A 26,888-nucleotide genomic window follows, 5' to 3' on the forward strand; every position below is an offset into this window, starting at 1 on the left:
TAGTGATGTTGACGAATGACAACTGGTTGCTGGTTGGGTTTGGATTTTATTACAAAGTGATAGGGTTATGCCTATATTATCGAATTTTTAACTAGTCGTGTGATAATATAATCAGTATTCAATCTTTTGTTTATGTATTTTATGTGAAATGTGTAGTTATTTTGTTAAAATTAAAAGTGATGCAATTTATTCTTTAAATTAACAAAGGGAATTTGTTATTTAACCTATCAACTAAATCTAGTTAACATTTTGAGGACCAGATATCATTTGTGGGTTGTGCAGTCATTTTCCAGGTAATCTTTTTAAGAACTAGGCACAGTATGGAGATTTGATTGATATTCAGAATAAATATGCATAACTTCATAAGTATTTATGACAACTTTCATTTAAGATATTTCCCAGGCTCTAGGGGATAGCCCATTGGATAATTTTTACTTTAGCCAGTTATCTAAAACAGTTTAAAATCACTGCACAAAATTTATTATAATAATATACTTTTCATTTCCATCAGAGTTTTTAGGCACTTGCAAACCACATAATTATCACACAATAATTACTAATGTATTCGAATTTCGGTTTAAAATCTCAATTAGTTTATCAATCTAAGGGTCCAGGATGAATCGTAGTTTCTTTAATTCTAGAAATTGCTGACTTACATTGATTATGGTTAGGTACTATAAGTAAGAAAACAAAATGGGTAGGGTCCAATAAGCGGACCCGGTTTTTTATATCGAAGAATATAATCATCGATACCTAATATTCGCATATCGAATCATAGACTATCAATCGATATAAAAGTAATAACAATCATATGTTTTAAATTAAAATGTGAATTTAATGATGTAACAAATAATAAATGAACATAACCAAAATCAGGGAAACTCATAACTTTAACTAAATGAAACAGAACGAGAACAATCAAACAGCAAAACCAAAAATAATTAAGAAATGATAACAAACATTGGGAATAGAAAATAAATTAGAACAAAAAAAAATAATTAGAATAGGAAATGGAAATTTGTTAAACTATCTACATGTCTTCGCCTGGGTAGCAATTTTTTACAGCTTTTAAGAAATGGTTGAATGCGTCCTCTTCAGAAAACCGTACCTCTCTTCTATATAAATATTCACAGAGGTGATCTGCGGGAAGGTCGGCTGGGATACCACTTCTTAGACTACATTTTACGGCTCTCCACGAACTTTCAACTGTCTGAGTGTTGGCACCAGTTGCTGGGTTTAAAAAGTTTTCACTATGGTTCACAGTAAAATGGACAAAACCACAATCACTTAATCCAAAATATGCTTTCCACATATCTGTAACTATGGTTGTTCCAGGCTGCACGTGTTTTTAGTACGAGAGGAATGAGAGTTTTTGCATCTCGTTTGTTTTCAGGACAAATCTCTATCCTATATCTACCCCCACGTTTTTGTCCTTCCGGTATAGTTTCTATTAAACGTAGAATCCAGGTTCCTTCTACCAACTTCCCTTTGTTATTTTTACATTTACCAATTTTACACTCATCAATTTCCACCACCACTCCAGGACCTCCAAGCTTATCTTCCCTATTAAACTTATCATCTATCCAAACAAAACACACTTCCCTGCAAAACGACAGCCAGTCAGATATCGTACTTCTAGATGGACTGTGTAAATCAGAACTACACTCAAGAATTAAAAAATCGTAATTTGTCTGATTTCTGGAAAATAAGTACATTAAAGTCACAATATTGCACAGTCCGAACTTTGACCCTTCAAAAAAACTATTCTTTAGTGCGTTTTTACTAAAGTTGTGTCCACCATTACCTTCTTTTTTGCATCTAAAGACGACCATGTTAGCTCCTCTGACAGTTATATTTGTTATCTTTCCACAAATATCACATAATGGATTCTTAGGTACTAACCCAACATTCTGAAGCCATAAAAAACATGTTTTATCGTCTTTTAAAGCAATTTCGTGAAGCTTCCTAAGATTGACAGCCATTTTTAATACACAATGTTACTTATGTGAAATTTAAAATATTACCTTAATTGTATTATTTGAAAGTGTTTACAGCTGTTCATATAGATTATTTAAGTTAATTGTTAAAAATAATTAATCAGTATCGATTGATTATATCGATGGTTATGATTAAGTAATATCGTTTGCCAATTTCGATATAAAATACCGGGTCCGCTTATTGGACCCTACCCAACATGTTTGACTTTTTTTACTGGTGTCTTCTCCCTCAAAATATGACATCTGCTTTGCATTCTAACCTGTGTCAAGAATTTCTTCAGTTTATAGTAACAGATTTTATCAGTTTGTTATTGTTATCAAATTGGCTGCATTGTAATAAGCAGCCACCGCCACAATCGCATCATGATTATCGAATTATATCCAATCATCAATATTCATGACCATCCAACCATCTAAAAATAATGAAAGCAAAATGTCAGACTAAATAACGCAATAGATATTTCAATGAACTATTTAGGGGTAGACTTTAATAAGCGGCCTACACTCGTTATTCGGTTGTTTTTGTCAAACTGTTTAATGTTTTTATCCGAAGGCATAATTCGATATTACAATTTATTTAACTTAGCATGTGATTTCTCCTTATTACTTATATCAGTTTTAATGTAAACAGCAAGAAGTAACTAATATTTTGAGACTGAAAATGGCGATGAATGTGAGGAAAATATGTGTGATATTTCTCACAAGTGACAAGATAGTTTAAGTGGCTTCAACATGTACGTTTGGCTCTTGGTAACCCATGGGGAGAATTCTTTCCTCCATTTCACAAAAGCTGTTACTCATTGCTGTCAAGCTGGGCAAGTTATAAATATTGTAAGGTTTATTTGATATTTAAGTCTTAGTTGGTTTTGTTGGTAATGTTAGTGTTAAATTAATGTTTTTTTAAATTGTAATAAACAAGATTTTTCTTGTTACGGTAATTTATTATAACTCTTATTGTGTACGATTTTTCTATATCAGAGTTGGATCATATATTGAACAATTTGACAAAAAAAAACCGAACGAGTGTAGGCTGCTTATTAAAGTCTTCCCCAATTTAGTTTTCTGGTTTTAAATCTTGCAAATTAATAGGCTATAAAAAATAATATAAAATGTAAAATAAACATATAATTATAAACAAAACAATAACATTTACCTACCTTTAACTAACCTTAAACGTGACTCCTTGTAAAATAAAGAACACACGTTCGTCCACTGTTCTTGCCGCCATTATTTAATAACCAAGTATATGATATCACTTTGAATGTATTTCCAAATACGATTTTACTTTGATTACATTTTGAACGATAATGTAGAAGTGAATAATGTTGTGGGTTTTTAAAATTGTATTATAAAGAATCTATACTTCTATATGTAGTAGAAATGTATTTATTTCAAATTATATAAATAACAACTGTATTTCAACTACTCTTGAGTCGCGTAGTACTTACAATTACTCCACAGGGCAGAGATGTGTGATAGCATTTAAAAAATGCTAGAAATGGATCACCACCAATAATCATTAACTTACTTTTCATTTTTGATAGATATATTCTGCAAAATGATCAGCAATCCAGTCACTTCTGACAACAGTTTTTTAAGGATTTTGTTGTAGCTCTCCAATCAGATTCTATAGTGTGGGTAGAAGTTAGTGGATCTATGAAGTTTTGTATTTAAAACTTTGCTCAATGTTTAAAAATACATTTTTGGCCAATATTTGCATATTCATCGCCATTGTTCTTATTGTCACTAACCTCGTTGTTTCAATGTTGTATGTTGTTGTTTCGTTTATGTAGATAAGCGAAATAACAACAGCTGGCAGTGACGTCACTAGCCTACTTAGTACATAATGAAATAAAAACGGCTGGCAATGATTAGTTTGAGTATCTATAGGTCAATATTGTTTTCAGAATTTAAAATCAATAATCATGATCTGATTGTAGTTGTGACCGCTTATTATAATGCAGTCATCAAATTTACTGCATCTAACTTTTCTTTACATTTTTAGTTGTTAGCAATGTGAATAATTTGTATAATACTTTGTGTTTTATTATTATTATTGAGTACTATTTTTGTGACTGAATATTATTTTGTATATACTTGCTGGGCTAGATGTTTGGAATATTTTCAAGCCATATTTCTGTAAAAATAACGTGTTATCTGGAGACCACTATTTTTGGAAGGGATTTCTTTATCGGGGACTTGAAAAATACTACTACATTACTGAAAAGAATAGAGATCGGTTCTCGTTTTCTACCTCCAAAAAAGAAGCAATGTCGGGGAGAATAAAGCAGTCTCCCCTTATCTATTGTCAGATTGTCATTGTGACTTGTAATTTTCACTGTACGTCAAATACAGTCTGTTCTGTCTAATAATGTAATTTTTGTAAGTCTCCAAAAATAGTGGTCTCTGGATAATACCAAAGTACCAAATAGCTTCCTCCAAAACATTATCCTGCATCTTACTATTATGAACCTGTGTTTTTTATTTATTACAATGATTGTGGCAGTTTCTTCTCTGAGCTTTACTCCAACTAGACAACACTATTTAAGAGAGCTACTATCCAATGTGGTGTAACATCTCTCCCCTTCATCTGTATTCATAGAACTGTATGCTGCTGTGTTGAAAGCTCATTCAATATCCATAAAATACTAATAAAGCTTCTTTTTTCCTTGAATGTTTTTTTCCAATAAACTATAGAAAGCAGTAATTGTACTTGTAGTTTTACCTTTGTCATACTTACTTTCTTCCTCCTATGGTAACTCAAACCCAGTTGGCTTTGGCCTCATGAACAATGTGTCCACACGGCTCAACTATATTAATCTTCTGCTTCTTACAAGAGCCACCCCATCTGATTCCTGCTACAAGCCTCTTAGTTTTTACCTTTGTCATACTTACTTTCTTCCTCCTATGGTAACTCAAACCCAGTTGGCTTTGGCCTCATGAACAATGTGTCCACACGGCTCAACTATATTAATCTTCTGCTTCTTACAAGAGCCACCCCATCTGATTCCTGCTACAAGCCTCTTAGTTTTACCTTTGTCATACTTACTTTCTTCCTCCTATGGTAACTCAAACCCAGTTGGCTTTGGCCTCATGAACAATGTGTCCACACGGCTCAACTATATTAATCTTCTGCTTCTTACAAGAGCCACCCCATCTGATTCCTGCTACAAGCCTCTTAGTTTTACCTTCGTCATACTTACTTTCTTCCTCCTATGGTAACTCAAACCCAGTTGGTTTTGGCCTCATGAACAATGTGTCCACACGGCTCAACTATATTAATCTTCTGCTTCTTACAAGAGCCACCCCATCTGATTCCTGCTACAAGCCTCTTAGTTTTTACCTTCGTCATACTTACTTTCTTCCTCCTATGGTAACTCAAACCCAGTTGGTTTTGGCCTCATGAACAATGTGTCCACACGGCTCAACTATATTAATCTTCTGCTTCTTACAAGAGCCACCCCATCTGATTCCTGCTACAAGCCTCTTAGTTTTACCTTCGTCATACTTACTTTCTTCCTCCTATGGTAACTCAAACCCAGTTGGCTTTGGCCTCATGAACAATGTGTCCACACGGCTCAACTATATTAATCTTCTGCTTCTTACAAGAGCCACCCCATCTGATTCCTGCTACAAGCCTCTTAGTTTTACCTTCGTCATACTTACTTTCTTCCTCCTATGGTAACTCAAACCCAGTTGGTTTTGGCCTCATGAACAATGTGTCCACACGGCTCAACTATATTAATCTTCTGCTTCTTACAAGAGCCACCCCATCTGATTCCTGCTACAAGCCTCTTAGTTTTACCTTCGTCATACTTACTTTCTTCCTCCTATGGTAACTCAAACCCAGTTGGTTTTGGCCTCATGAACAATGTGTCCACACGGCTCAACTATATTAATCTTCTGCTTCTTACAAGAGCCACCCCATCTGATTCCTGCTACAAGCCTCTTAGTTTTACCTTCGTCATACTTACTTTCTTCCTCCTATGGTAACTCAAACCCAGTTGGTTTTGGCCTCATGAACAATGTGTCCACACGGCTCAACTATATTAATCTTCTGCTTCTTACAAGAGCCACCCCATCTGATTCCTGCTACAAGCCTCTTAGTTTTACCTTCGTCATACTTACTTTCTTCCTCCTATGGTAACTCAAACCCAGTTGGCTTTGGCCTCATGAACAATGTGTCCACACGGCTCAACTATATTAATCCTCTGCTTCTTACAAGAGCCACCCCATCTGATTCCTGCTACAAGCCTCTTAGTTTTACCTTCGTCATACTTACTTTCTTCCTCCTATGGTAACTCAAACCCAGTTGGCTTTGGCCTCATGAACAATGTGTCCACATGCCTCAACTATATTAATCCTCTGCTTCTTACACCCCATCTGATTCCTGCTGCAAGCCTCTTAGTTTTCTATTCTCTAATCTAATTTTCCATTCTCTTTCTTCTTGGATAGGGCCATGAATTGTTATTATTTTGTTTTTAAAACAATAAAAATTTTCTGGGATTTTCTTGCAAGAGTCCATAATTGTTTGATTCTTACAATGAGAACAGACCTGATTATTATTTAAATACAATACATTCTATGCCTTCTTCATGGATCAATTGAAGTATACTCAGGGGGCATACCGACAAAGTTTCATTCCTTATGTGCTATTTATAGTTTTTTCTTTGGCTTTTACCATGAGGAGGTAAGACTTTTCAGCCGTTTATGTGATTATATAGAAATGTCAGCATTTTTTAATAAGGTTTCAGATGTCCGTATATAGTGGTTGGCACTGAAACTAACAGTGGTTAACTGCTCGTACTAAACTAACAGCTTGATCTACGATACAAACTGCTTTGGTGATTCAATTTACTCAGAGAAGAATAAGCAGACAAACAAGAAGTAACATCTGTACTATATTTATTTATTTATTTATTTCAACGGCACACACCATTATTTATACAAATAGAATAGTACAGAGTAACTTAGTGTTATAGTTTTATATATAAGTACAACAGTAACAAGAATATGACTAGGATTAATAAATACTACACAACAATAACAAAATATGAAACAAATAGATACATTACTTAACGAATGGTAACAAAACAATATTGAATTAAACTAGGAAAATAAATAACAAGACTGACATTAGTACCTATAGGCTAGCTGAATACCTAAATTACATATCAAATAATGGAAGCTACCTTACATTTAAAAGACACAACAGATTCATTGAAAAAGTCTACATGAGTAGCAAATATCACTTCCAGTTCTCAGGAGTCTAGAGAGGCCGCTGTGGTAGGAGTAATAAGTCGAACGATGGCATCTTTGAAATATCGTTCTGGAACGGGTTCCTCTTGAGACAGAGAGATAACACTGCTGAGTAGAACCGGGCAGTCAATCAATCCATTTACTAGCTTGTATAACGTAAACCAAGTCAGTGATTTGACGTCTCAAATCCAGTGGACGGAGAGCAAATTGGTTTTCAATCTCAGCAATGGGAGTGCCAAAATAGGTCCAGCCAAGCCGGCAGCCAAGCATTCTGACAAAGCGTTTCTGTACGTTGTTTTAGACTGTGTACATGGTTGAGTTGATAAGGCGACCAGACCCATACTCAAGAATAGGGCGGACTAGGGCTTTGTACAAGATTACCATAGAGTATGGCGAGACGAAGTGTTTTAGTTGATCTGAAGATGAATCCAAGCAACGAGTTGGCTCTAGAAACTATATGCCGTATGTGATCGTAGGGACTGAGAGAAGATGAATGGAACACACCCAAGTCCTTGAATTTAACAACTCTTTTCAGTGGAGCATTATCCAGCAAATAGTCTATTAAGATGATGTTAGAATCACGTTTAAAATATAGTACAACACATTTGCCAGCATTCAGCTCCATACCATTAGAACTGCACCAGTTAACGATGTTATTTAGTGAGCATTGCAGGGCTTTACCATCAGAATGAACCTTATCAAAAATCTTTGTCATTAGCATATATGAGGAAGTTTGAAAGTATGGATGTCGTTCATAAACATCAAGAAGAGTAAGGGACCCAAGTGGACTATAGTTTATTTTCATAGCCTTCACTAGTATTTCATGAAATAAGTAGGCTTAGTTCAAATCTTTTTATATAAGTTTAAAACTGTAGGCTGTTAAACGTTTAAGCTTCATTGTTTTGTTAACAATGCACAATTTTCAGGACTTGTTATCAACAATGGCAACATTAGAGGATGGACTGGAGTTTCCCCCTGAAACTGTGTTGGTTGCCACAGTCCTTGGTCGGGGTTGCTGGTTTGGACACGTTGAACAACGCTGTGCACCGCATTGTTTGGGAGGCTCTAGCCAATAGCCGCAGACAAGATCGTTCTCCTGTTCATTTCAAACTTCTAGGGCCTGTTCATGAGTTCCCTCCGATGAAACCAAAGGTGGGTTTCCAATGTTTGTTATAATTCTCATTGATCTCTTTATTAACCAATGGTGCAGTGTAGTGGGTACATTGGTTATCACAAGATAACCAGATCAAGCAACGTCGAGCGTAGCTGCTACTCGGGTGGGTGACCGCTGAGCGATCCTGTTCTTGCAAAGCAGCCCGCCTGAACAGCCATTGATGGTGGTTCGGAAGTCACCTTTAAGCCGTTGGTTCCCAGATTAAGTGTTAAGAGGGCTTCTGAACCCTAACTTCACCAGGTAAAAATAAGACATCTTTACTTTACTTTATTAACCCTTTGACTAGTAATCTCACAACGAATTCAAGAGCGCATTACGTGCCATCCTGACAGCTATGCAGGAAGTGCTATGACACTAAACAGTTTTCATAATAAGTGATGAATAATCTCTCGTCCGTATGGATAAGAAATGCTTTCAAATGGTTATTCTCCTGCAGTAAACTGGATATCTCCTTTTAGGATGAAACTGGTGTTGACTTGCTAAGAAATAAACTAAAGGGCAGATTTAGTGCAACATGCACGATACCTGACCCGAGGAGTTTTCATAATTACGAACCTATATCACCTGATTTAAAAGAAATTAGATGAGTGACTGATTCTGAAAAGCCTTCTTTGATTTTTTCATTTAGTGAAGATGCCCCAAAGTGGAAAAAACATTCGTCCTCAACAAAACCAATTTGTAGCTGCGGTTTATGATGGCAGTTGGTATTTTTGCACCTGTCAAAAATATCTGTGACGAAGAAGATGTCGAACTTCTCTTCCTTCACCCCCCCTGAACCAGCAGTGTTGTTATTTTCGCCACCGAGAGAAGACTGTTGTTTTATGCCCTTGGATAATATTTAATCCGCTATACTATTTTTCTGAAAATGATGTCCAATTGACAGAATTACGTTTCTCTAGGTGGAGTAAGTACATAGAAGCTAGATATTAGATGGAATATTACACCTTAAAGGCGTTATTGCTTAAAAAGTATGTATTGAAAACATGTACATATAAGCTAAACAAGTATCATTTAAACCCTAATATTAATTAAGCCATCCGTATTAATGATGTTGTTGTTCAAGACTGAACACATAGAAAAGCCGCTTTGCTTTTTATATCAATAAAAAAAGGTTAAGTTTCTTAGGTTTTATTTGATACCTTTACCAGCTTCCCAGCTATTTGGAGAAAAAAAGTTACAAGCATTGTTCCTAAACCTTTGTTTTAGTTTAAAAAATCATAATAATGCCATGTCATACGATTTTTTTTTAAACTTTGGCTATTTAATTGGATGCATTTTTGTTAACTGTATACTTCTATAGTACTGGGGGGAAATTTTCAGATCCAAATCTTTATTAAAAACTGAAATATGATAACTTTTGTATACATTACTCATCTTCCATAAGCGATTCTGTAGAACCGAATTATCGTAATATTGATATTTAAAAAATTCTATATAAAAATATTATAAATCCTAGAACAATAAAACTTGATAGGTCATCAGGGCTTAAATTAAGTTTAAACGTTCTCCTATGTCATAAGAGTGAAAAGCCACTCATGATAATTTATTGTTTTGCTGTAGCGCAACTCTTATGAGTGGTACATTCCAAAAGGCATTTTAAAACGTAACTGGATGAAGAAACACCTGAAGGAAGTGCCCGCTGTTGTTGCAATATTCTACGACTTGGACTGGGACGATCCAGAATGGCCAGAGAAGAAAATAGAATGCACCTCGAGGGTACAGTCCATCAGGTGAGTGGGCTACAGGGATCTTAGAACTACTTAATCTGTTTTTAAATTTTGGATGTTTGACAACGTGGAATAAAATACGTATCTATTGTTCCATGTTGTATAGATAGGTCTGTGTGGCAAGTTACTTCTGTAAATAGTTATACAAAATTGCTAGTACATTAAGACTCTTTTGTATCATATACAACTTAAAGCTATATGACTTTACAGTAATTTTGATACTACATTAATTGATTAGAACTGATTATCTTTTTCATGCGGGGACTGTGAACTAAGCCATTCTTTGAGACTCCCTTCATTCGTTATCATTGTAATATGTATTCTAAGTCAAATATAAATAGAGGATGGAATAAAGTAACCAAGGACCCAATACAACTTAATGAAAGTCTGTACTGAAATGACTAAATTTTTCACAGACCATTGCAACTTTGACTCCAAAGTCAAGTGAGCTCTTCCGCCATTGTAACTTTGACCTTTTGACTCCAAAGTCAAATGAGCTCTTCCTTGGACCAAGAAGGCCCTAAGTACCAAGTTTTAAGTCACCATGACCAACCTGTCAAGAATTATGACACAAGAGAGTTGACATGATTTTAAGAAGGATCTGTCCTGTTCTTAATAAGTTAAGTATTTGGGGATGATCAGTAAGAGATCCTTTCATGTGGTAGCAGGATGGGATGTTTTGGTGGTGAACAGGGCACTCTGCTACTGTTGATAGTATCAACGCCAATAAATCCATAAAAGTTAATAAAAATAAACAATATTAATTGTGAATAATTTTAGATAAGTGTAAAATAAATGGTAACATAAATACATACAATCTTTATCCATTTTGAATTTCAAAAAATTCAGAGAATGAATATAAATGTTAAGTTGTTTAGGTAATTTCTTAGCTTAATTTGAAAAGTGTTTGTCTCTTCCATTAATTTTAAGTAATACTGCCTCACCCTGTACATTTTGGATTTTTACAATATAATTGCAAATTATGACAACGTTTAATCATATTATTTCTTTGTTGGGTATTATAGTTGTGAATGTCGCCACAGGTACCAATGTTGCTTACACAATTTTTGACTGGCAGTATAGTGCACTGGGATAGTATATGCACTATCAACGGTCATTATCCCGAATTGAGGAAAATGCGTTTTAACTGAGTGATTTCATTGCAATTTTAGAATAATATGGATTGCTTTTTCTGAATGATTAAAATTGAATCAAAATTGTTTTGCCAATGTAGATCCATATAAAAAAGTACCTATAATGTAATATGCGAATGAATATGCAAAAAAATATATGGACTTTAGTGTTTGATCTGTACACAATTTTGACATTCTACGTCTTCGTACAAAGACGCGTAATGCATCTAAACCAGCATTCTGCTCTTGCATATAAACCAGAATTGATTTTTGAGATGATCTTATCTGAATGTTTATTCCAATTTAGGAACTGTCCAAAGTTAGGCCCAAGAATTTGACCTCTTCAGCTTTCGGTACAGAACCTTGTTCAATTTCTATATTGGGACTAATTTGATTTCTGTCACTATTTGCTGTAAACTCAACATAAACTGTTTTTTTGTGGATTCAAAATTAAATTTCTTTTTTGCAAAAACTTATTTAGATTTTACCAAACTGAGAAAAGGCTGAAAATTTCGACTCCCTCCTTAGATGACGCACTAACCCTCAAAGTGGCATCATCAGCATACAGACACAACTTTTCTAACTCTGGAATATCTTTAAGGTAACATAGAAATAACAGAGGTCCCAATATTCATCCTTGAGGCACCTCCAAAAAATGTTTGTTTTAGTGTTGAGGTATATTTAATTGTAAATTTATTTTTGTGATTTAGGTGTTCAATTTCCACATACTGCTGTCTATTTTGTATGTATTACTTGACTCAATCTTGTTCCTTCTCTTGAATACTAAGCATAGTCAACTTATTTAGCAAACTTGTATGGCAAACACTGTCAAATGCTTTATGTCATAGCTAAAGTCCATGAACACTTCTATCATCTTATCGCCTCTATCAGCTGTTCAATCTATCAACAGTTGAAACTGACTGTACAGGGCAGCACTAGAGGGTCGACACACCAGACTCGGAGTGGTGTTGATACAGCACAAGGCTCCGGCGGTCGCAGGAGAGGATGTACTGGCGGTAGACAGAGCTGCTGCACTCTGTGCTGCTGCCGATATCAACCCAAAGTGTCTTTTCGTTCTTCCCCATGTAGACCACCTGCAGGGCTATGTACTGAGGTGTGTATGTAACTCAATATTTAAGTGGGATTAATATAGTTATGGAAAACTTAATAGTATTAATCATAGTATTATTTAAATATTGTTATTGTATTCATATAGGTAAAACTTTTCAATAGGTATCAGTTTTATAAAAAACCATACGATGCTTATAATCTAAGTAATGGTAAAGTTAATATTGTTAATTTTTAATACTTTTACTCTATTTCAAAAGAATATCAACTAGTTAAATAAATTATAAATATTCAGTTTTAACCGTAAGCCAGCCACATGTATGTGTAACTACGATCACCTTTGAAATCTGGTATGCTTACATGCCATGAGTCTGCAAGTTCAATCGCTAAATTCATGACTTTTTATGAATGACTAACGCATTGTCTAGGTACCAATAGAAAGAGGAGGTTCCAATGTGTAAAAATCAGTAGGTTTTCGCTCCAATCCACGTTTGAATGAACAGAATAAATGATAAAAAGCAAAATACAACTCATTTGCTGGAATGTTACTAGCCAAGAAAGGTAAAACCACGCAATATTTGGATGGTTGGTTTTCAAAATTATGATGAAGTACTAAGTCACCAATATCAACACAATAACAAGAATTTCTTGCTTTTTCTATTGCACCATAATAATTGATTCTACCACAAATATGTTTTTCTTTTATAATCTTTGTTAAGTTGTGGTTCCCTTAAAAATATTCAATTACATTCTTCATATAAAATAAATCTTTAATATTAGAAAAAAAACTATTTCCTAAAAGCATAAATTATTAGCTACACATAAAATTGTTTCTAATTGGTTGTACAATTTTCTATAGAATCTCAAAATCTTTTCACATATACTTTCTTAGTTTATGACATTTTTTTGTTAAACTATTCCTGCTAAATATATACTTCTTACTTTCAGAAAATTAAATACAAATATTGATTCCTTATAAAGTTGTGGTAATTTTATAAATCTTTGATTTAAAAAAAATATTGGTCAAGATCCCTATAAGAGGTTTGAAGTTAATAGTTCAGTGTACAAATTAAAATAGTCCCTGGTAGACATATTTTTGTGATTATTGTTTAATATTTGCCACATTACTGCTATAATCTACAATTCCTGATGATAAAGATAAATAATAATTCATTATTTTAGCAGTGCATATATTTTTGGCAATTTAAAAAAAAAGCTTACAGTGTGCTGAACATGAATGAACATGTTAGACTTGACTATGCCGACAGTTCAAGGGTTAAAACATGGTAATGGTATCAGTTGTTTAATAAGTTTTGTGCCATGGATATTGAATGCTTAAGATAATCCTCCAAACGTAAACTGATTGAAATGTATAAAGATGTACAGTAATAGACAGACATAATTTAGAAGGTTAAACAATATTGATGTTTTACAGAGGACAGTATTTGACCATTGTACGGTTGGTTACTGACAGTCATTGTTTGAATATTTTGTAACAAATGTATCTTGTAACTAAGCTTTCTTCCATGATAGCAAAGGATATATACTGAAATGGTTATAAATTATTTATTGTTTTGTAGAGAAAGTCTTAAACAACGTGACGTAAATAAGGTTGAGATTATTTTTACAAACTCTCTCAGGTTGTTTAATAACATTTGAAAAATTACAAAAAGTTAACAATGTTATAAAAGACGTTTGAAGAACATATTATAACGTACATTAACATTTTTATGTGTTTCAACATAGCACCTAAGTTTAGGTGCTTTTGAATAAACATGTTTATGACAATATCACTAGTCACTAGTGTGTTCCAGGTAAATCAGTGTATAAAACTAGTGTATGTCTGACACTAGGCTGGAGAATGCGTTGTATGAGATGGCCCAAGGCTATTACCAGCAGGAGATACGTCACGTCAAGTCTCACAGAGAGTTCCTCAACAAGACAACCCACCAGTACCTGTTTTGTGACAATATCACTAGTCACTAGTGTGTTCCAGGTAAATCAGTGTATAAAACTAGTGTATGTCTGACACTAGGCTGGAGAATGCGTTGTATGAGATGGCCCAAGGCTATTACCAGCAGGAGATACGTCACGTCAAGTCTCACAGAGAGTTTCCTCAACAAGACAACCCACCAGTACCTGTTTGTGACAATATCACTAGTCACTAGTGTGTTCCAGGTAAATCAGTGTATAAAAAAACTAGTGTATGTCTGACACTAGGCTGGAGAATGCGTTGTATGAGATGGCCCAAGGCTATTACCAGCAGGAGATACGTCACGTCAAGTCTCACAGAGAGTTTCCTCAACAAGACAACCCGCCAGTACCTGTTTGTGACAATATCACTAGTCACTAGTGTGTTCCAGGTAAATCAGTGTAATAAAAACTAGTGTATGTCTGACACTAGGCTGGAGAATGCGTTGTATGAGATGGCCCAAGGCTATTACCAGCAGGAGATACGTCACGTCAAGTCTCACAGAGAGTTCCTCAACAAGACAACCCACCAGTACCTGTTTGTGACAATATCACTAGTCACTAGTGTGTTCCAGGTAAATCAGTGTATAAAACTAGTGTATGTCTGACACTAGGCTGGAGAATGCGTTGTATGAGATGGCCCAAGGCTATTACCAGCAGGAGATACGTCACGTCAAGTCTCACAGAGAGTTCCTCAACAAGACAACCCACCAGTACCTGTTTGTGACAATATCACTAGTCACTAGTGTGTTCCAGGTAAATCAGTGTATAAAACTAGTGTATGTCTGACACTAGGCTGGAGAATGCGTTGTATGAGATGGCCCAAGGCTATTACCAGCAGGAGATACGTCACGTCAAGTCTCACAGAGAGTTCCTCAACAAGACAACCCACCAGTACCTGTTTGTGACAATATCACTAGTCACTAGTGTGTTCCAGGTAAATCAGTGTATAAAACTAGTGTATGTCTGACACTAGGCTGGAGAATGCGTTGTATGAGATGGCCCAAGGCTATTACCAGCAGGAGATACGTCACGTCAAGTCTCACAGAGAGTTCCTCAACAAGACAACCCACCAGTACCTGTTTGTGACAATATCACTAGTCACTAGTGTGTTCCAGGTAAATCAGTGTATAAAACTAGTGTATGTCTGACACTAGGCTGGAGAATGCGTTGTATGAGATGGCCCAAGGCTATTACCAGCAGGAGATACGTCACGTCAAGTCTCACAGAGAGTTCCTCAACAAGACAACCCGCCAGTACCTGTTTGTGAGACAATATCACTAGTCACTAGTGTGTTCCAGGTAAATCAGTGTATAAAACTAGTGTATGTCTGACACTAGGCTGGAGAATGCGTTGTATGAGATGGCCCAAGGCTATTACCAGCAGGAGATACGTCACGTCAAGTCTCACAGAGAGTTCCTCAATAAGACAACCCACCAGTACCTGTTTGTGCGGCACCAGTACAAGATGGCCTTCCTCAACGAATTGAAACACGACAACCGCAATTCTCATGTGTCAGTATAACGTATATAAGAAGTTTGCATTTCTTTCATTACAAAACGTGTTATCTTTCTTTAAAGTCTATTTGTTGAAGATGGATTCTTTGAAAGGATAACACATTTTTGGACATTTAATATTATGTTACATAAGTAGAACTCTGTGTTTTAAGAATGTGAATCCATCCTTTTCTTCAGGTGTAAAAATATTTCAAGACGTAATGTTAAATATACACAAAAAATAAAAACAAGCCAATATACAGTGAAGATCTTACCAAAGTCAAAGTTGCCAACAGGATAAGTTTACGTCAAATAGGTCAAGTATGCAGACATGGACATTCTCTATTGCCATTGAATATGAGATGCAATAGCGAGAGTCATATAACAACTTTCAATCTAGCCTAATATAAGAATAAACAACAACTTCATCGAAAGTTTATATGTCAAAACTGAAAATTTTTGATGACTGTTAACATATCATAAAAGTAAGAGAACCAATTCAATTAAACAACCTTGTGTTAAAATAAAATATTAGTTAAAATCTAAGGTTAAAAATTGTATGGTTAAATTTTTAAGTTAAAAGAAAGGATAAAATTTAATGGTTGTCTCGTTAAAAGTAAAATAAAATAACTCTCTAACACCATAAAATGGATTTACTAGAAGCCAGTTATACATAACGCTCTTGAATGTAACATAACTTATGTGAGTGACAATTTGTGACAGTCTATTAAATAACTTAATGCTCATAACATTGTTGGAAGACATGGTTTTACTTAGTCTACGGTGAGACATGTATCTGGAGACTCAAGAGTGGTTATACTAATTACCAACCATACAACCGCCCCTGGGTTCTTTCCAGTTGAACCTACACTAGATACAGCAAAAACCGATATGTCATTCAGGTCTGTCCACATCACTAACTGCAGATGTCGAGATATTGGTGCAATGGTCGATTGATAGATCAGTTTACTGTGCAGCGGCTGGAGCTCCCACAGTCTAAAGACTACTGATAGCTTAAACCTGAGGGAGTACTATCCCTCTATTTGATGTAATAGGCTAACACAGTTATCCTTCAAGTTCAAGTTCGATCCTTCCTTCTTACAGGGCGATATGACTGAATAGCCACTATCCTTCTTCGTAGAATTTCAACAGGAGGCAGACCCTACCACCAGCCCAACCCATCCTGAATGTCCTGTCACCCTAGAAGCAAGTTCAAATGTAATAAGTTGTTGTAGTTTTATCATCTATTCGTTGGCTAAACTTTGATACCATTATCTTCAAAATATTTTCCTAGAGATTAATAACTTAATTTGATCAGTTTGACACGTTTATTTCTCAATCTGTTGTTTTTTCGCAATGAACTGCAATACACCAATAAATTTTACCTATATAACATTTCATTGTGCAGTGAAATCTGCTTGAATGTTGAAATAATACATAAAAATTATGTGTATAGCTGTTCCTATTAGTTCCTTACAGAAGTAACATATTACTGATTTGGAAATACCCACCTTATAAGGGTGATAGTCAAGAAAGAAATATCCAGTTACAAGATTACAGAATAGTCTAATTCTGTCCTCGCTGAGGCCCTGCAGATCCTGCGACTGCAGTTCTGGTACATCAACTTCCAAGCGCTATAGCAGCTGTGTGGCTCACCAGGGCCATCACCAGGAGAGGCAACCAACAATGCGAGAAGTGATCAACCCGGGGAGGTTGATATCTTCCATATCCCCACCCCACCTTCCAGTGGCAATGCATCCACCGGCTTGGTTCCACAGACGTCACTTCTGATTCCGGTTCAGTGTTGTAACGGCTGCTTCTAGAACGGCGTGAGTCCCCAGGAAAGGTGTGTGGAAATTCTCCCACACATGTTGCTTCTCCTGTGCTGACGGCCCAACATCCACGATGGTCCACTGAAGAAGACTGCATCCCTCGTTGGCCCAATGCAGCTGCTGCTCTCTTCCCCATCACAGGCAGAGATAAAGCGATAACACAGTCAGGCCTACAAGGTAGGTGAATACATGAAGTCTCAGTACACGGAAGCGGTAGAGACCATCTCAACGTGTAGGGACTTGATGCAGATGTTCTACAAACCAGGCAACAAAATACCGGACAGCAACTTTTATTACTTTATCAGTGATCAAAGGATGGATGGGAGGCCGAGCAGAAGGAGATGGGGGAGCGAGTGGACCAACCACCAGTTCTGAAAAACAAAAAGAAGAAGAAAACCTGTTAGAATAGTAGTGCTGGTTGATGGTTGGGTGGACAAAACATTTTCTAAGTGTTTTTTACTATCCCCAGTTTTTTGTGGGGTTAACCCTCTGCAAGGAGTTTTCTATATTTTTTGTATAGTCAATATTTCTGTTTGCTATTGTTGCTATTGGCCTATAACTTTAAAAAGATTTTTTATATTTCTCCAAAACCATTACCTGAATAAAAATTCAATCCGATCTTCCAAGTCCAAGAATAGCTTTGCTGTCAGTCATTAAGGGGTCTATGATAGTTTTTGCCTGTCTCAGGCCTGGGAGGCTTTTCAAATTGAGAGAAGTTTCCTACAACCACAAATACTCTCTCCCAGCGTTTTTAAATTTGACATTGAGCCAAACCACAAAACGTTTCCGGGCCTATGACATGCAAGACGGCTTTAGCTTTCGCCAACCTATCCTCTTTTTCATGCCTCAAAACCCCCTCATGCACCCACATTATAGTAATCTCTGTAACTCTTTTGATCCTCTAGAAGATGACGTGTAATGATTTCATGCAAAGATAATGAACTTGGCAATTAAAAAATTGAATGACTAAATAATCAGGCAGTTATTCATCAAGAAGAAGAAGAAAAGGATGATAATGTTGAATAATGATTGGTAATAACGAGTGAAAAATTAATCATGGTGGGGCAGGGTATTGCTGTTTGTGCGATTACCAATCTGTAGGAAGATACAAAAGCTGTGGATGTTGATGAGGAAATGGTATGAATATGCATTCAAAAAACATTTAAAGTGAAATAACAGATTTCTTTTAAATTTGCTGTCACATTTACTGTTTATTCAGTCTTATTGAGTTTTACAAAATTTAACCAAACCAAGATTTTTTTGTTATTTCTTAAATAAATTTGTAAAGCTACATTTTGTGGTTATTTTTATTTCTTGCATTCTTTTATGTGCATTTTAATAACACAGTGCAACCTTGTTAAGTCGGACCTCTTTGTGTCTTCCAGATAACCTGGATCAGTTCAGGAGAATTTAAAATTAGCTTCTTGCCTTCCACCCAGACTGCCGAGCGTGGGGCGGGTGTTTTTTTTTATCAGTAGACTGTTTGTAGAACTCAATAATTAAATGTATTGTGACTTTTTGTGATAAAGATGCCGATAACAAACAGGGAGGATCAGTTGCAAGTCATGCAGAAACAGCATCTCATTTGGGCAAGTTATTTTTATACTTTGAGCAATAAAAATAGACACCATCCGAGCTTCTCGTGCTGAAAAGGTTGCGTGACTGCATGGCACAGAAACAGCATTCAAGGCTGACGCATTACAAATTTACAAAATTCTTTCAGAAAAACTAGACTGTATAATACTTTATCGTGATGTGTATTTAAGTGTTTTTCCGCAATAAAAAAATATTATTGTTTGTACATGTTGTTCTTTATTTTTTCTACATTATCCGGTTAACTCGTAATTTTTTTTATGTCGGATCATCCGCGGTCCCGGCTATTCTGACTTAACGGGTCCGCACTGTATTATACAAATTTACCATAAGTTCAGAACCAAAATATTAAAATTTCATATAGTTGTCATGTAATGATTATGTAATTTAGAACTCAGGACTATCCTGACCATTTCCAAACTGGTCTGTTGTGTGTGTAGCAAACATGCAAGTGGGTTAGCCTAGAAAACACAAACACTTTTTAAGCCAAAACAAAGCTGAAAGATAAGTATTGTTAATAATATTTTCCCTTTGTATCTGGAGTAATGTTAAGTTCTGCTACAACTGTAAATGTTTTCATACAGTACAATGTCAGACTGATGTATATTTTATCAATGCCTTATTTTGTCCGCAGCCACTACTCCACATCCTACAGTAACTTACTAGAGCTAAGGGTCAATGACACGAACAGTTTAGAGGTGAAGACCGTGGCTGGATACATCAACTACAAGGTGTGTCGTCTGCTGTTTGTGCTCAACCAACCACGCGATGCCATCAGCCAGTTCCGTAGCTTTATTGAGAACTTCCGTAGCAGATCTGGTCCACCCGAGCTCATCTTCCAGCACCACGCTTGGCTCGCTAAACAGTTAGTACAGTTAACTAGTCGACTTTCAAATTTTTTCGATTCCATGTTGGACATGGTGAATTGTGGACAAGATAAATTTTTTAGAGATACATTCAAAAGGGACCGTTACCTTAGGAGGGTTCACTTCTGGCTCTCCCAGTTTAACCCTCCAATTTATACCTTCCAGTTGAACCGGCACTGGGCATAGCAAAAACCGATATGTCACTTAAATCTGGGCAACCTTTTGGATGTCCAGGAGCGGCACATCACTAACAGTAAATGTTGAAATTCTGGGGCGCAAGTGTAGGATAGGTCTAGTCTACTGTGGGAGATGACTGTTGGAGTTGGTGGGGTTCCCTAAGAGTCAAAAGTTCTTGCTAGCCTAGACATGAGGGCGTGTGAAGGAAACAGGATTTTTCTGGACATTTGCCATCGTTCAGTGAAACAAGAAATCAGTGACACTACATTTCGAGATCTACAATCTGATCTCTTCTTCAGGTAAATAACTAACGTAATACATAAATACAAAAAAAATAAAAAAAATCATATCAGAGTGTTGTGACACGCCTAAGTCAGGAATCACAACCACCATGTTGTGTGACAACTTCACTAAATCTAAAACATACACTTAATATGTATGCATTAAACCTACGACTGACCAGAGGGCACTAGCCAATGGCAATCGTCACGGCAGACAAAAACAAGATGGCGGAAATAAAAGGGAAGGGGACAGGAATGGCCCCTTTTGTCATGAGAGTGTGCCACCTTCTGCCTGCTTTGACTGGAGAGGCTGGTTCAGAGTTGGCTTCCCCTTCTTCCGAGGAGACATGACAGATTATGTCTTAAATTCTTCCTCATGGATCTCGACAGGATCCCCCACCCCCAACCTTACCCTTGAATATAAGTTGTAAAAAAATATTTAAAAAAAATCTTATGTGTATTTTCAAAATGGCGGCCATTAAAAATATTAAAACTTAAATAACTTGAAAACCACCCGTTTTTTAATGGCCGCCATTTTGAAAATACACATAAGATTTTAAAAAAATATTCTTTTACAACTTATATTCATGTTTATAATATTTATGCCAAGTTTCAACAAAATCGGTAAACCCGTATTGAAAATAAAATTAATTGTATGTAAAAAACAAAATGGCCGATCTAAGGTAAAACGAAGCAAGATAGGACTATACATTATATAACATTTTTCGTTCAGTTTGACCTCCTGAACAATTTGGTGAAGTTTGGTCCTGTAATTTTGGGGCACCCTGTATAATACACTGTTATTGCTCTACCTTGTCAATTTAATTGTTAAACTTTGCCAAAGCTGTATCAATCTTAATATTAAAAATCAGACAAAGAATGTATTATATTAATTTCCAGCTGCAAAGTTGCGTGAAATTTTTTCTACACTTTAAACAGCTGACAGCACTTGTTTGTTGTTGTCTTGTGTCAACGTATGATTCCTTTTCAATAATTTGAGTTTATTTGCAATTACTTTATCAAACTTTGGAAATCAAAAACTATGGGTTGTTAAGAAATGTGCGTATGTCTTAAGACCATAATCTCTGCAAAAGTGATAAAAGTATTTTTTTTATTTGTGTATTTGTTTTATGTGTAACATTTTATTTATAACCGGCAATACCTGCGCTATGTCACACAAAATATATAAAACTAGTATAAATACATAACATTTCAGGGTTTTAGATGAAAAAGTATTACACCTGAATTTCTGAAATAACCTATTACAATAAGGATTATAATAGTTGCCACGTGACAGGTATTGCTTGTTTGGAGAGCTTGTTTGAGGAGGCTATCCGTGGGGGACTACCGGCCGTGCAGACGATGCACCCCGGCTACTACTACGAACTGGCAGCCCGGCATGCAGCTGACAGGAAGGCAGCATCTCTCGTTCTCTGTCAGGTAGGCACTGGCACTAGGACCCTAGGTGGACAGGAATAAACAGGATATCTGTCATCTGAGACTTCTTAAGGGGAGCAGACCTTCCCATGCCCACCCATGTTAGCGTAGTACAGTTTTCTCTGGAACCATTGCAGTAGAGATCTGAAATGTTTAGCACTTATATTTACTATCACTGGTTAATAAATAGAAATTTTTCCAACATTTATTTTTTGTATTGAATGTGGAAGAATTCTTCAATGGTTACCTGGTTATGCAAGACATTCACAAACAAAATATCAAAATTCAAAATTTTAGTAAAATGTTTCATCATGTAATTTAGATATTTTATAAATAAGTAGAGATTCTGTCATATTTGTAGTAAAATGATTTCCCTTGTATAAAATATTTAAACAGATTTTTTTATTTGGTTATAAAGACTTATACTATTTGGATCACCATGTCTTAATAAACTGTCCATTTCTGGGTAATCAAGTTTTCAAGTTCTTTCAATCTTTTTGGTATTTCTTTTTTTTTGAGCTCTGATAACATAATAAGGATATTCCCACATATGATTCTTTTCAATGAAGATGAATACGTGGTGTTTTCGTTTATCAAAATCTTTACAGACAAGATTTTGGCAAATTTGTATTTATTCACCAGTAATAGTAAATTAAACTTTCCAATGCTCCGAGATTCTTTTCTTATTTATATATACATTAGTAAGAATTTGTCCAGTGGAAATCATGCTTTCTTCATGAGAGAAGAAATTATAATTCTTTTTCAAAACATGTTTTTGAAACACTAAACAAATCATACACAAAAGGTTCTAGCTCTAGGTGTTAACGCATGTATTTCAAATTTCAAGATTCTAGCTCAAGTAGTTTTGGAGAAAAGTGTACCTATAGGTTAAAAACTATGTTTTCCAGAAAACATGAAATAAATCCAAAATTCCTTAGGTTAGATCAATAAAATCACAATTGACCATTTAATAATGTCCAATGGCATAAGAAGGATTGTCTGGATGTTCTTTTTTTTAATTGATCCTCTAACATTCTCGTTTTCAATGTATTAGCTTAATGGCATATTTTTTTCTATGGTGCGTACATCTTTTTCAGCTCTTGTGATTCATCGATCGTTCAGGGACTTGATGGCAACGAAACAGTTTTAAGATTAGACAATTACTCACATTTCCCTGAATTATTACCGTGAAATTGCATCATAAACTCCCAACTTGAATGTATTAATCCTTACAAACCATTTTTGGGATATGATTCCATATTACACTATTGAGAGATTTAGTGACATTCTGAGTTGCAGTGTATTGATCGCATTGTCAACCTTCCGCAGTCACTGATATAATATCAGTACCAGACAGCCTGCCTGCCAGTGCCTCTAGAATCTTATCATCATTTATTAACATGTGTACTATATGAATGTAAAGTTTGAGAACAAAATAAAAGTAAAACATGCAGCATGAAACTTGCAAAATCAGTTAAAAATCCTACTTGTAAGGTTGTAGTAAAATATTGCTTTCTAAGTTATTACAAAGACAATATAGGTTATGTTATACATCATTGGAAAAACAACACACCAAACTATACAAATCCATTAAAACCTAAATATGTATATCTTTTCAAATTTTTAAGGTCTTTTGTTCCCTTGAAATTTTTGGTTTTACTTAGAAGAGAAGTAAATTACACATGTATACAAAATATACAATTGAAAATTGAAGAAAATATGTTAGAGACACTAATACGGTTTTGCCAAAAAATATACGAAACAAAAATAATAAAGTAGCTAAAAGATACAAAACAAGAGAAGAATATAACAAATACCTAGTATTAACAATCACAATTTTAATCTAATGCATGGTTCTTTATACATTATCTTAAATGTAGGCTGTTTTCACTTTTACTTTTTTATTTTATGAAAAAAGTGTGTTTTTATACATAATGTAGGTGGGAAGGGTTGGATCAATGGGAACGTTGAGTTTAGCTCTAGTTCACTTTCCCTGTCAAACACCTGACTCCTGTGATACACTGTGCTTAGAGAAAGTGTCTAAAATATATTTTCACTCAATTTTGTACCTGATGAGACTATGAGAAGACCTATTCACCTATTTTATACTATATTGTGTAGTCCAGGTATCTCTGATGCCGAAACGATGTAAAGAATTCATTTCATTCTTCTTCGTCCCCGACTTTTTTCGCTACAACATTCAGAAATGGCCAATAAAAGTCAGAAATGTTTATAAGTATTAATAACCTTATTGTTCTTTATTGATTTAAAACATTTTTTTTACCCCCAAAACATAACTTATTAGGTACTTCAACTCTTTTACCCAACTAACTTATTGGACTTGCACCGTACTGCCGACAAATGATGACGATCTGCACGTATTTTTTCCCAACATCATATATTCACTAGAGATGAAATCCCGTTAACATTATTCCCAAGATATGGGTTGTCATGAAATAACTATTAAAATTTTCTGTTAAAAACATTCCTCTTTGTTAAACCCCAAAATAACTGTTAGTGACAAAAAAAAGAAACTAATGTAAGTAGGGTTTTAAAATAATTTCAAGCCTTTACTACAAAAAACTTGTATTCATCAAGTCAGACCTCAAGATTTTATAGATGTGCATGAAAAAAAGCTGTGTGTACCTACTACAGTAGCAAGAAGTTCAGGCAATTGTAATAAATACAGTTCTCTTCATAATCATTCTATAGTCAAAAACAAAGTTTTAAAATATTTTTTAAAATGTAATGAAATGATTTATTATAAAATCTTTTTGTGATAAAAATTGAATTCTTTGTTTAAAGTTTGTTATTGACAATGGAAGGTTTTTTTTGAAAGGGACATTTGCCATTGTTATATGTTACAAAAAGGTATAACAACGTTTTGAGGATTGAAATCTATCCTCTTTGTCAGGTGTGGGGAGGTATTAATACATGCAAATAAAAGTTTGATTTGTAACGTACAATGATGGCAAGTATGCGAAATCCTGTTCTCCTTTTAAAAAACTGAGTAGTAACTTTTCCAGACATAGAATCATTTAAGCTTGAAGACACATTATTGTGACACTTACTTTTTTGTATACGCGTTTTAATTCTAGTAGTTGGTAACCCACCAAGGTTTTTCACAGGGAGTGGAAAGGTATCCTGCCAACGACCCACTGGCAGGTTTGGATTCACTAGAGTTCTATGGGCAACGACCTTGGCGGGCCGGCAATCTGAGTGCCCAACCACCAGACCCGATCCGGGAGATGGAGGGATTCGTCGCACTGCAGTACAACGAGCGCAACCACATCAACCATTCTGTAAGTCTCTTCTTTTGAATTCTGATCACTGACTAGCAGACAGAACCTACCTAGGAGATGTAGGATTTTATAGCATTGCAATACAATTAGCACCACCACATCAACCATTCTGTAAGTCTCTTCTTTTTGAATTCTGATCACTGACTAGCAGACAGAACCTACCTAGGAGATGTAGGATTTTATAGCATTGCAATACAATTAGCACCATCGCACCAACCATTCTGTAAGTCTCTTCTTTTGAATTCTGATCACTGACTAGCAGACAGAACCTACCTAGGAGATGTAGGATTTTATAGCATTGCAATACAATTAGCACCACCACCAACATCAACCATTCTGTAAGTCATCTTCTTTTGAATTCTGATCACTGACTAGCAGACAGAACCTACCTAGGAGATGTAGGATTTTATAGCATTGCAATACAATTAGCACCATCGCACCAACCATTCTGTAAGTCTCTTCTTTTGAATTCTGATCACTGACTAGCAGACAGAACCTACCTAGGAGATGTAGGATTTTATAGCATTGCAATACAATTAGCAACCATCCATCGCACCAACCATTCTGTAAGTCTCTTCTTTTGAATTCTGATCACTGACTAGCAGACAGAACCTACCTAGGAGATGTAGGATTTTATAGCATTGCAATACAATTAGCACCACCACATCAACCATTCTGTAAGTCTCTTCTTTTGTATTCTGATCACTGACTAGCAGACAGAACCTACCTAGGAGAATGTAGGATTTATAGCATTGCAATACAATTAGCACCATCGCATCAACCATTCTGTAAGTCTCTTCTTTTGAATTCTGATCACTGACTAGCAGACAGAACCTACCTAGGAGATGTAGGATTTTTATAGCATTGCAATACAATTAGCACCATCGCATCAACCATTCTGTAAGTCTCTTCTTTTGAATTCTGATCACACTGACTAGCAGACAGAACCTACCTAGGAGATGTAGGATTTTATAGCATTGCAATACAATTAGCACCACCACATCAACCATTCTGTAAGTTCTCTTCTTTGAATTCTGATCACTGACTAGCAGACAGAACCTACCTAGGAGATGTAGGATTTTATAGCATTGCAATACAATTAGCACCATCGCACCAACCATTCTGTAAGTCTCTTCTTTTTATATTCTGATCACTGACTAGCAGACAGAACCTACCCAGGAGATGTAGGATTTTATAGCATTGCAATACAATTAGCACCATCGCACCAACCATTCTTCTGTAAGTCTTCTTTTGTATTCTGATCACTGACTAGCAGACAGAACCTACCTACCTAGGAGATGTAGGATTTTATAGCATTGCAATACAATTAGCAACCATCGCACCAACCATTCTGTAAGTCTCTTCTTTTGTATTCTGATCACTGACTAGCAGACAGAACCTACCTAGGAGATGTAGGATTTTATAGCATTGCAATACAATTAGCACCATCGCACCAACCAACCATTCTGTAAGTCTCTTCTTTTGAATTCTGATCACTGACTAGCAGCAAGAACCTACCCAGGAGATGTAGGATTTTATAGCATTGCAATACAATTAGCACACCACCACAATCAA

General features: G+C 35.6%; 1 protein-coding gene across 1 annotated transcript; it reads left to right on the top strand.

Annotated features, from left to right (window-relative positions):
- Positions 1–25,346, top strand: LOC124368042 (trafficking protein particle complex subunit 11-like). Its single transcript, XM_046825316.1, has 8 exons — positions 1–293; positions 8,183–8,408; positions 9,991–10,160; positions 12,219–12,404; positions 15,670–15,843; positions 19,885–20,115; positions 21,858–22,014; positions 25,140–25,346. The coding sequence occupies exons 2-8, from the start codon at positions 8,214–8,216 to the stop codon at positions 25,329–25,331; spliced, it is 1,305 nt and encodes a 434-aa protein (XP_046681272.1). The 5' UTR covers positions 1–293; positions 8,183–8,213; the 3' UTR covers positions 25,332–25,346.
- Positions 25,347–26,888: the final 1,542 nt, after the last annotated feature.

Source organism: Homalodisca vitripennis, chromosome 8, assembly GCF_021130785.1.
Source record: "Homalodisca vitripennis isolate AUS2020 chromosome 8, UT_GWSS_2.1, whole genome shotgun sequence".
Lineage (NCBI taxonomy): Eukaryota > Metazoa > Arthropoda > Insecta > Hemiptera > Cicadellidae > Homalodisca > Homalodisca vitripennis.

Excerpts from the sequence above, each read along its gene's own strand:
- LOC124368042 (XM_046825316.1), top strand. The coding sequence starts at position 8,214 with ATGGACTGGAGTTTCCCCCTGAAACTGTGTTGGTTGCCACAGTCCTTG. Across the intron at positions 15,844-19,884 it reads GACAACCGCAATTCTCATGT|CCACTACTCCACATCCTACA; the intron begins GTCAGTATAACG and ends TTTTGTCCGCAG. Across the intron at positions 22,015-25,139 it reads CATCTCTCGTTCTCTGTCAG|GGAGTGGAAAGGTATCCTGC; the intron begins GTAGGCACTGGC and ends GGTTTTTCACAG.